Source organism: Dreissena polymorpha, chromosome 15 (assembly GCF_020536995.1).
Source record: "Dreissena polymorpha isolate Duluth1 chromosome 15, UMN_Dpol_1.0, whole genome shotgun sequence".
NCBI lineage: Eukaryota > Metazoa > Mollusca > Bivalvia > Myida > Dreissenidae > Dreissena > Dreissena polymorpha.
Window position 1 is genome coordinate 17,693,921 of NC_068369.1, and position 12,867 is coordinate 17,706,787.

At 35.8% G+C, this 12,867-nt stretch overlaps 1 protein-coding gene across 1 annotated transcript in view; it reads left to right on the top strand.

Moving 5' to 3' along the window:
* Positions 1-4,417, top strand: part of LOC127860490 (succinate dehydrogenase cytochrome b560 subunit, mitochondrial-like) — a 14,895-nt gene extending 10,478 nt beyond the window's left edge. Inside the window, exons 5-6 of the mRNA XM_052398592.1 lie at positions 405-568; positions 3,351-4,417. Of these exons, the coding sequence (XP_052254552.1) occupies positions 405-568; positions 3,351-3,458 (272 nt within the window). The 3' untranslated portion in view covers positions 3,459-4,417. The remainder of the gene's footprint in view (positions 1-404; positions 569-3,350) is intronic.
* The last annotated feature ends 8,450 nt before the right edge of the window (positions 4,418-12,867 follow it).

The window sequence follows — 12,867 nt, forward strand, 5'->3', positions numbered from 1 at the left end:
ATTTATTGTTAAAGCTGACAGCAAATTGTCTCCCTTGTGATGCAAATTTCATATAAAAGTTATTGTTTCCCTTTGATTGCAAATTACATTCAACAAGTGTTGCTGAATATGTTTATCAATGTGGAGAATTGCCGTACCTACCGGGTATTGAAGATTTCAGGGTAATACAGATGGATACTGTCATGAAAGCTTCAGTAACTGTTTCCTCCCCATTGTTTGTAAAAAGGTTGCTCCTAGCAGTGAACACATTTTAGAAGCAGTATTTACAATTTTAAAATGGCATCTGTCACATTTCACTACAAAACTGTTAGCATATCTGAATTTTCTTTCTAATCCCTATATGTTTACCACTTAATTGTTTCCATCCGTGGGTTCCTATTTAAGAAGTTTTACTTATTTTTCAGGTGTCACGGGTGCTTCAATATTTTTGCTGCTCGCCCCAGGGAACTTTGAGCATTACCTGACCCTTCTACAGGGCCTTCAGATGGGCCCTGCCATTATCATTGCTGCCAAATACATTCTGGCTTTCCCCATCAGCTACCACTACGTCAATGGAATCAGGCATCTGGTGAGAATTAGTCCCCAGTTTATTGTACAAGTTTTAGTTTGACAATCCGTTAACCAGTTCCAGCTTTATTACTCACCAGCTATATAACTCATTTTTTGGCATTGGGGAAGTATAACTATAGTCAAGGTTTGCTTGCTGTGACTCCATATCTCAGTTATTACTACATATATTTAATTTAATGCACTATTTTATGGAAATATCAGAGATTTTATAGAGGTCATAAACTCCTCAGACTGGACTTGTTACTATGTTAAGGATGCATTTTTCGTAAGGAAAGATCAAATGTGGAAGCATAAAGTACATAGTGAGGGTGGAAAATGATATGGTTGTACCTTGTAAACATTTCTATTGAAGTTACAATAGCTCAACGACTCAATCAGAGCTTACTCGGCCATTCGCCAAATTAGCCAATCGCTACAAATAAGGAACTTTGGCACCAAACAATGCCATTTGGCTACAAGGTTTTCTACATTATCACCCATAAAATATCCCAAATAATATGAATTTAGACATAAAGAGGTAAATTTGGCTACACAAAATGTTGAACTCTGTCTCTGGCTCTACTCTTAATTTGGATAAATCGAGCATTTACATTTGATTTATTTTTCGCTCATGTGGTCAATCTTTGTATTGCTTCAGTGGACATGAAATGTATGTCGTTAGATCATCAACTTAAGACTAGTCAAAACTCTAGAAGCCACAATTGTTCATCCAATCTTGATGAGACTTTGTCAGAATGTTTATCTGGAAAACATCTTGGCCAGTTTCACATCTGGGTCACATAGGTCCAGAAACTCGGTGAATAGGTCAAATCTTAATGAACCTTGTTTCCACTCTAGAGGCCACATTAATGCCTCAATATTGAAGAAGCTTTAACAGAATGTTTATCTTGACAATATCTAGGCCAAGTTCGAATTTGGGTAACATGACTCACGATAATAAAACTTGGTCAAAATGTTTACCTTAACAATAATTAGGCCAAAGTTGAATTTGGGTAACATGTCTCAACCTTAATAAAACATGGTCAGAATGTTTATCTTGACAATATCTAGAACAAGTTTGAATTTGGGTAACATGACTCAGCCTTAATAAAACATGGTCAAAATGTTTATCTGAACAATATCTAGGCCAAGTTTTAATTTGGGTAACATGTCTCAACCTTAATAAAACATGGTCAGAATGTTTATCTTGACAATATCTAGAACAAGTTTGAATTTGGGTAACATGACTCAGCCTTAATAAAACATGGTCAGAATGTTTATCTTAACAATATCTAGGCCAAGTTTGAATTTGGGTAACATGACTCAACCTTAATAAAACATGGTCAGAATGTTTATCTGAACAATATCTAGGCCAAGTTTTAATTTGGGTAACATGTCTCAACCTTAATAAAACATGGTCAGAATGTTTATCTTGACAATATCTAGAACAAGTTTGAATTTGTGTAACATGACTCAACCTTAATAAAACATGGTCAGAATGTTTATCTTGACAATATCTAGGCCAAGTTTGAATTTGGGTAACATGACTCAGCCTTAATAAAACATGGTCAGAATGTTTATCTGAACAATATCTAGGCCAAGTTTGAATTTGGGTAACATGACTCAACCTTAATAAAACATGGTCAGAATGTTTATCTTGACAATATCTAGGCCAAGTTTGAATTTGGGTAACATGACTCAGCCTTAATAAAACATGGTCAGAATGTTTATCTGAACAATATCTAGGCCAAGTTTGAATTTGGGTAACATGACTCAACCTTAATAAAACATGGTCAGAATGTTTATCTGAACAATATCTAGGCCAAGTTTGAATTTGGGTAACATGTCTCAACCTTAATAAAACATGGTCAGAATGTTTATCTTGACAATATCTAGAACAAGTTTGAATTTGGGTAACATGTCTCAACCTTAATAAAACATGGTCAGAATGTTTATCTTGACAATATCTAGAACAAGTTTGAATTTGGGTAACATGACTCAACCTTAATAAAACATGGTCAGAATGTTTATCTTGACAATATCTAGGCCAAGTTTGAATTTGGGTAACATGACTCAGCCTTAATAAAACATGGTCAGAATGTTTATCTGAACAATATCTAGGCCAAGTTTGAATTTGGGTAACATGACTCAACCTTAATAAAACATGGTCAGAATGTTTATCTGAACAATATCTAGGCCAAGTTTGAATTTGGGTAACATGTCTCAACCTTAATAAAACATGGTCAGAATGTTTATCTTGACAATATCTAGAACAAGTTTGAATTTGGGTAACATGACTCAGCCTTAATAAAACATAGTCAGAATGTTTATCTGAACAATATCTAGGCCATGTTTGAATTTGTGTCATGTGTGTCCAAGTAACTAAGTGACCGGGATAATTCTTAGAAAACGAACATAACCACTCTAAAAACCACATTTATATGACTGAATCTTGAGGAAACATGGTCAGAATGTTTATATTGACAATGATTACCCGTAGACCATGTTTGAATCTATGTCAAGCAGGGTCTAAATCAAATTAAATAGATTAAGTCTTTGATAACAGTCTTTTCATAGTCATTTTCTAACAAAAATTTCCTTGACAAAAAGTTGTTTATCTGAAATTAGTACTTGTAAACAACTTTGATATGTGTATATGTATCTTGCGCAGGGAAAGTGACTTCGAGTAAATTTACTGACACCAATATATGAACATATTGCTCATAGAAAAACTTAAAGCAAACATGCAAAATGTGTAACATACATATTTGTATATACGTCTACATTTCCTCTGTTTTCAGGCCTGGGATTGGGCCTGGGGCTTTGGTCTGCAGTTCCTCTACAAGACAGGATTCTTCGCTCTTTCTCTTGCCCTTATTGCTGCGTCAATATTGGTGTTCGCTTTTTAAGCAAGACTAAACAATTGAGACTGTATAGACCCCCAACCACCTCCCCTAATGATTTATTTGACATTTTTAAGTCTGTGATCCCAGCTTTACTCATTGTATGTTTATACTTTGAGTTCTATTACTAGTATGTAAGTCGTGGATAAGAACAAGGCTCACAAGTATTTTTTCCTGATACAGTTTCTGGAGTTTAATTGTTTGCTTTATTGTATATAAATGTCTTTAGTGATTATCTTTTTGTATTGTGAGATATTATTTAGTAGTATAGTAAAAAGTGCTTTTAAAGAGATTGATAGATTTACTTCTTTTGGTGCAGGGGCTATTCTGTATTAATGTCACAATATTATTGACGTTATTAAAGTGCTTACAATAAAGGCATGAAATCTCAAATTTATTACAAATTATTATGGCAGTTTACTGTATGTATAATAAATCATGTTGCAACAACATTGAACTATTAAACAATGTATTTAGTTTTAAAACTAAACTTAAACTTAAGACTTTGTTAATGTGTTAGAGTGCCATATGTTTGTAATTTCAGTTATAACATCTAACTTTTGTGAAACAATTGTTAATATGTTACTTCTTTAAAGCCATGTATTGGTCTAAAATAAAATTCAAATGTTTTACAATATATGTGTATATGCTTAAATTCTTTTTAAAGGCAATATATGAAGTTTTTAGGGATGGCATGGAATACTTATATTGGTATCCAAATACTCACAAATCCATTCAATCGAATATTGAAATATTTGCATTTAACAGTTGGAATGTATTACCTTTTGTTTTCTGCAATGTGTAAAAGGGATTTAAATTGTTTGTATAAGTCCCTGGTTATAACCGTTTGCCGATTACTTATAAGGTTGTTGCTTTTGTTATCTTTGCTATAGAGTTATCTCATCGCTGTGAACTGAATATTTGACAGATACTCAAATCGGACACAAATAAAAGGATAAAAACAAGTCATAGAATTGTAATCATTTACATTTTATTTTTTCATGAATTTAATTATGGCGAAATTGTGTGTGTATAATTTTTTTATCATTTCAAAAGGTTCGTATGCAAAATACATCGCAAAGAATTTTAGTGATGACTGCATATTTTCTGTTCAAACACATATTTATATCATTTGTCAACTTTGACTACTTCAAACATTTAATGGCTGTTCAAACTGTGATCTAACCATTTTAACTATTGTTCGCTTGACATTTTAAGGCCCTAATTGGCAGCATATTGACAAACACAAGTTGAGGCCCTTTCTTGGGGTGTGTATATTGCAACTGCACAATAGATGCTGATAAAGAGCACGTTATCAGTTTGACACGACAAGCGTCTTATCAAACATGTTAATCCCTTTTAATTTTGGTTGGCTGTTAGTTGTTATTGTTGTTGTAAATAGTAAGCAACTTGCGTGTAATTAATTAAAAAGAACAAAATTGTTTGCAAAAAGTAAATCTTGCGTACATAGCCATTAACAAGGTGGTGAACGTAAATTATGCATACCGGTACTAAGTAACTCCGATTTTAGCAAAATGATGATGTTTTTCTAGTGGATTATTGTAGTCATGTTTCTTTTAACAGTCATTATAAGTGTTTGATGTAAGGATTTTGACCATGACCATTTATAGCCACATTATTCTCATGCATACACACACCAGTTCTTGTCAGAAAGACGCCCATTATCATAAAAGGTATTGAAAAAAGTTTGTCTGCGTGCTTTTGATATTGACTGTTTTGCAAAGAAACTAATGATCTTTTATGTATAGAAAGCATTAATGTTATTTTATGTATAGAAAGCTTCCATTTAAAGTGTATACATTTAAATGGCTATTACACTTTTATATTTTTAAAATTAATATTTTTATTTTGTTAAGTTAGATGTGAAAACAGAAGAGAGCTGAGACATGAGAAGTACACCAGTCTACACTAGGGCAAATTATCAGAAAGGGAACAGGGAGGTAAGGAAGAAGATGAAAGAGGCCAAGGAGGAATGGATTGGGGAACAATGTATCATCATCAACAAAGAGTTGACCGCAGGCAGCAGCAAGAAGGCCTGCAGCACCCTCAAGAAACTCCCGAAGACCAGTCAGCCAAAGGCCAGTGTTATATCAGACGCTGACGGGAATCTCCTTATAGAGAGTGCCACAGTCCTAAACAGATGTAGTGAATACAGCAGTGACCTCTATCTGCTTCAACCCGACTCCAGTCTTCTTCAGAACGATTTCAGATCAGAAGCGGACAACGAAAGTCTGCCCATACTTAAGGCAGAGGTGGAGGAGGTAGTGTGTAGTCTTAAGGCAGGAAATTCTCCGGTTGTGGACAACGTCCCTTCCGAGTTGATTAAGCACGAAGGAGAGGCAATGACTGCAGCAATTACGGCACTATGCCAAAAAATCTGCGAATAGAAGAAATGGCCCAAGGAGTGGATCCAGTCACTGGTCATACCCCTACCGAAAAAGGGCAACCTCAAGTTGTGCGAGAATTACCGCATCATCAGTCTAATCAGTCATCCCAGCTACACATCATCCTTAATCCATGGAAAAGTAAAGCCGAGGAACTGCTGGCCGAAGAGCACGCTGGATTCAGAGCTGGGCAGAGCACAGTGGGACAGATCTTCAACTGCAGAATCATCATTCAGAAACACCTGCAACACCAACATGAGCTCTTCATAACTTTATTGGCTTTAAGAAAGCTTTAGACCGCGTGTGGCATGATGGCCTATGGCATGATATGAGAGGATTCAACAATGGCGGTGGTGCTAGTCATTTAAGAACTCTACTGAAATGCCAGCAGTGCTGTACTTCTCAACGGACAGCAGGGGGACCTATTCAGGACATCAGTAGGTGTCCGTCAGGGATGTTTGCTATCTTTCATCCTAGTCAACCTTTTCCTTGAAAAGATAATGCAGGAGACTCCATGGCCACCACACCTCTGTCTCCATTGGTGGAAGGCCCGTCTCTAACTTGAGATTCGCTGATGACATTGACCTCATGGGTGGAACCAGCAGTGAACTTCTAGATCTCACAAACAGACTTTATGAAAGAGCTTACGGGCTGGAGGTCAGCACGGAGAAGTCGACGATCATGATGAACAGCACGACCAACACCAGTGCAGACATAACCATGAATGGCAAGAAACTAGAAGTGACCAGCTTCAAGTATTTGGGCGCAAAAATGTCCAAGGAAGGTACCAGTACCGCTGAGGTCCGAATAAGAATTGCCATGGCGACCGCAGCGATGTCCAGACTAAGCAGGTTGTGGACAAGCAGTTCCATCAGCTTCCCGACCAAGTACAGGCTCTACATGACCTTCGTAGTCTCCCATCTTACTCTACGGCTGCGAGACCTGCACGCTTCACGCGGACACAGAATGCAGGATACAGGCATTTGAACATAAATGTCACCGAAGACTGCTCCGAATTTTCTTTACAGAGCACAAGACCAACTAGTACGTCCGGAACATGACTGCAACATTTGTTGGTCCACAAGAGTCCCTTACTGGCGACCGTCAAACGACGAATGCTATCTTGGTTTGGACACGTCACTAGGCACGACTCTCTGTGCAAGACTGCTCTCCAAGGCACGCTTGAGGGAGGTCGACTTCGAGGCCGTCAGAAGAAAAGCTTGATGGACAATGTAAAAGAGTGGACATCCCTTCCCATGAAGGAATTAGTCAAAGCAGCACACAGCAGACCTGATTGGAGGAGGATTTCTGTATCGTCGTCCCTCATTTCCTCCCAACGGCCAAACCGGTTAAGGAATTCATGATAATCATGACGATGATGATGAACTAAATGGTTGTTAAAACATAAGTTCCTATTTTATAAACCCTCAATATGGTATACACATTTCATTAATTATGAAAAATTATCCTGGGGACACTTAATACCTGCGCGGGAAAAAGGTAGTAGTAGGAGTCGTTATGAATGAAATGTACTAAAGCACCGCTAAATGCATGAGTACTTTCCATGACGGTGCTGCAGTGGAGTAAAACTCACGGAAGGGTTGGATTTTTGTAGGCGTGGGTTCGAATTCGACGGGATGCGTGTTTTTAAGATGTTTTTGGCATTGCATTTTTTTCCTTAAATAGTTCAAACAAATTTGATTGGTACTAGACTAATATATATATGCGTTAAAAGAGTGCACATGCATAATTTATTTATACGTTAGATTATTAAGAAAATATACGATTAACATGACCCTTCAAGTTAAATTAAATGCCCATTTAGTCGTTGTCTACTGTGTTACACACGCGCATTGTTTGTTGTGAAAGTTTCTGTAAATACGCACGTAGTTATATCGACTATTTACCGAATAGGCAGAGCTTTTATGTCATCGTCGGCGCCCGCGTGATTGTGTTGTAAAGGTTATCGTTCAATATTTCCATAACACTGTTTCGACTACAAGTACTCAATTGAAACTTCACAAGTGTGCTCCATGCCATTGTTTTAGGTCACTGACTTATTTTGTAAGGCAATGCCTCAACCCTCGATCTTGTATTCATTCTTGTGTGTGTCTGTGTCGTGTAAATGAACTGTTGGGTGTTTTTGTGCTCCTGCTGGTCGGCAAGCGGCCATTAGTTACGAACCAATGACCTGTCCCAGTTTTTGCAGGTGGAAATTTCCTCTGTTAATTATGGTACACAGATTACTCGAACGATATATATATATATATATATATATATATATATATATATATATATATATATATATATATATATATATATATATATATATATATATATATATATATATATATATATAATTATTAGATCTATATATATTTAAACTCGCAACCCTCTGATTACTAGGCAGCAAAGTATCAATTAAACATTACATAGACCAATTTGAGCTTGAATAAATATAAGTTATAATTTTTAAGACAATAATATTCTTTCCATTTCGGAGTAATTCAAGTCTATATGTTCAAATCCCATTTTGTCTTATAAGAAAGAGGTTTCGTTAGGTTGTTTTCTTATAGAAAATGTATAATGTAGAACATACATCTGCCTTATTTGAAAATGCTATTTTTATGCCCCCGGGATCGAATGATCGGGTGCATATTGTTTTTGGCCTGTCTGTCTGTCGTCCCGTCATTCTGTCCCAAAACTTTAACCTTGGTTAAAGTTTTGCGATAACTTTTGAAATATTGATAAAAATAGCAACTTGATATTTGGCATGCATGTGTATCTCATGAAGCTGCACATTTTGAGTGGTGAAAGGTCAATGTCATCCTTGAGGTTAAAGGTCTTTTTTTTAATTCAAAGCGGCGCATTAGGGGGCATTGTGTTTCTGACAAACACATCTCTTGTTTATTTATAAAAAATAATACTCGACTGAAATATTAAGTACAGTTGTACTGTGGGTCAACACAATGACGTATTTTAAGGGCAATACTATTGTCCTACCATTATTCATCGTGTATTATATTTGCTTGCGTAGAAACAGCAGCGGATACAATATCACTAGCAGGGGCTTTCGAAGCAGCAGCAGTTGAAGGTAGAAATATAGTAGCCGAAATGGGAGCAGTATCAGAATTTAAAGATATATCCACTTAAAGACGTTTGGTCAGATACGTTTGCAAAGGCAAAATAAGTAATCGAATATATTTTTTATATTAATACATATTATTCAATTAGACGTATTAACTTTAAAGGCACAAATGATAAAGAACGCATGTAACACACTTGCCTCTTAGCCAGAGAATATAGTGCGTCGATTTAATGGGGCCTTTTCACAGATTTTAGCATGTATTGAAATTTGTCATTAAATGGTTTTTATCGATAAATGTAAATATTGTTTCGAAATAAACTCTAGTGAAAATCAAGATTAAAATTAAAGAAAATCAAAATGACCCTCACCTGGGCTCAAACCACTGACCCTGGAGTAAAAGTATATCGCTTAGACCACTCGACCATCCGTACTCATACTAGGTTGTATTTTATACTTTACATAAGCAATCCTCGTAGTAAGCCAAAATATAACGACAACAATAAAACTCTCAAATTATTATTAAATTAAAAATTATTTCGAGTTGCAACGCTTTATAATTTTCAGGTTTTTAAATCGTCAAAAGATGCATATATTGAATATTTTAGAGCATGGTAAATTAAGTATTACTGTTTTCTCACAAATATCATAACTACAACGAAATTTTGTGAATCTGAAACATTTTTTTTATTTTGTTAATTTACCTAAACGTGAAACGGGTATTTCTCGCATTATTGCGAATTGAAAAACAACATATAATAACTGTGCATGCCATGTAGACATATCGGGAATGATAAACAGAAAAATTTAACGTTATTCTTTGTAAACTGGCAGACTAAATCATTTTGCTGGTATGCCCATATCCGAATACAAAGTGACCTCACGCATTTGCGGGTCAAAGGTACTAGTACACGAAAGTGCGTTGGCTTGCACGATCTCCGAAAAGGATGGAAATCGTCGATCTCAATTTTAACATTGTCTGCAAGACCTGACACATTTTGAATCGATCACTCAGTGACCCAATCATCATGACCTGGGAACAGATAGCGATGACACTTCAAATTAACATCACCACGGTGTATAACCATATTGGCCGCCTCTCAGCTGAAACGCTATATCGGTATCCCTCTCGGATGGGTTACCAGTCATTCTCGGATAAAAACATGGATGCAGAGTGGTCACCAAAAGGTGTTTTGGACCATGAAGTAAACGCAAAACGTCAAAAGTAAGTATTCCACGGAACATTGCAACCTTTGACTTTTGTTTGTATAATGTATGTACTTCGTTTTAATTTTCCATTAAAGTGGCCGTCCAACGTTTTGTTAAATTGACAAAATTAAAAAAAAGTTGTTTCAGATTCGCAAATTTTCGTTTTAGTTATGATATTTTTGAGGAAATAGTAATACTGACCATTTACCATGCTCTTAAATATATATTATGTGCATCTTTTGATGATTTGAAAACCTGAAAATTATAAAGCGTCGTGCGACGCGAAACGATTGAATAATTTGGAAAGTTCTGTTGTTGTAGTTTTATTTTGGGATACTACGAGGATTGCTTATATAGTTAAAAAAATACATCCGCTTTATGCATGAGCATGGATGGTCGAGTGGTCTAGCTGGGAGACTTTTACTCCAGGACTCCAGGGGTCAGTGGTTCGAGCCCTGTTGATGATTACTTTTATTCCTATTTTTAAATTGTATTCTTGTTTGTTTTTTACTGGAGATTTTTAGTTCAAATATTTTAATTTATCGATATAAAGCATTTAATGACCAGCTTCAATACATGCCAAAATCTATTGGACGGCCCCTTTAACGGGAGTTTAGATTTAAGCCACACAGCTTCACGTTGAACTCTTGACTATTGCATCGTTGTGTTTTTTTTTATATGTCGTTTCATTCATAATAATATACTTAAGGCCTAAAATGTATAACAGAGGCAAATCGGCTGGAACTATATCATATTTAAAACTCATATGAATAAATGGAACGTGTGTGGAATTGTCGAAAAATTTTCATTTTTGGTTTGCATGAAGCACATGTATCCCTCTCTTTTACGGGATTTCAGCGCACAGGTAACCTCTCGGATTCTCAAATACCTAATTCATTTGCAGGTACCATACATTTCATTTGCCAGAAAAAAGACGAAGCAGAAGCTGAGGAAGTCGAGAGCATCAGACGTGTCAAAGCCCTCTGGCGTGCCGAAAAGATATCCCACTATGCGTTTTAAAGTGCGACGAAACAAAACTTAAGCCTACCTGAAGACTTGGCATTGTACTACAGGAACTTGATTGTACAGTGAACTGTACTTGAGAAATTTGATTATTATTGTTCATATCTATATATGTATATATGTGTACCAGTTTTAAAGGGCGTACCGACGGCAATTGAGGAAAGCGTTATATTTACTCTCTTTTTAAGATTTCATAAATTAAGTATTATTTGCAGTAATATAAATTCGCAAAAATGTAAATATTGTTTATGCATGCCTTCATAGAGTGGATATACCGTCGATATGCGCCTTTAAACTGAAATCTATGTATACTTCTTTGTTTATAAAAACAATCGATCAGTATGATGTCCTGTTTCAAGCAAAAAATATATTGTTATATTGACTTTTATACAATAGTAGTTATATATACAATACAATCTGATTGAAGATGTAATTGACGTTATTGAAGTTATTGGTTATGCAATGGGCAGCACACCCAACGCATCATAGCAGTATCTTACGCGGAAATTCATTTTCTAAAAAGTCTTATCATCAAGCGAAGTCTACAAATAAACAGCCTCCGCCGAAAAGTTTTGCTTGTGCAAAAGATTGTTATTTACTTCAATCAGACGAAAACTCGCCTGCACACCACATAACTAAAGTAATAATACGCATAAAGAAAAGAAAAATAAATCCTTAAAGTTCTATCAATTAAAGGCCTATAGCTCTGAAATGCCCAAGTCATTCCAGCAAAACTTGAACAAAAACCAATGAAGTACGATAATACACATTTATTTTAAATTTCATGAAATTCCTCACAAAAGCTTCATACAAGGGGTAATTACTCAGAATCATTCAATTAAGGGGCAAGAACTCTAGAGTTGATCCCTACAAAAGTTAGAAGCGCACTGTTTCAATAGTTGGGTATACATTTAGTTCAAATTTCATGAAACTTACCACAAAATGTACTGAAAAACATCTCGGGACGGACATATTACTCAATTTTAATCAATTAAGGGGCAGTTACTCTGGAATTGCCTAGCCGAACCAGTCGAAACTTCAACGTGCACTACTGAAGCATGATAAAGCACATTTTTAAGGTCCATAAAATTGCAGGCGATAAATCTAGGCTGAAAACAGATTCAGACAAAATTTTAATGATTTCAAAATTAACATTTACGAGCAAACGCGCGATTGGCTTCGGGCAGCGTCGGATGCACGACGTAGTTCTCACGAGCTGCCCGAAGCCGATCTCGCGTTCGCACGTAAATGTTTGGATATCGTCGCGGGAAATTCAAGGGAATATATTGTCACACACAAAATAAAAACGGGCATTTTTGTATCTCGTTAAATCTATGCTACCAGACCTTTGCGTTGAAATTTGGATATTGCTTTAATTAAGGAACACTGACTTTTATGTGTTAACTTTATTATACGAAATATTTTACGAAATATTCGTTTATTTTGAGTATTTATGTGGCTTTAATTGTTCATGTCCTTTTACAAACTGCATATTGCAAGGCTTTGGCATTGTGCTCACAACCTCTTCTGCCGCACATACGATCAAATTGTCCGAGTTTTCTTATAATCACATATTGAAGAGGGATACCCGTGCTTCAATTTTTTTTTCGATAATTCCAAGAGTCTGTCTCGTTTTAAACCATATTTACCGTTATTTTATACAATTTATATAATCAAAATGATCAGATGCGTG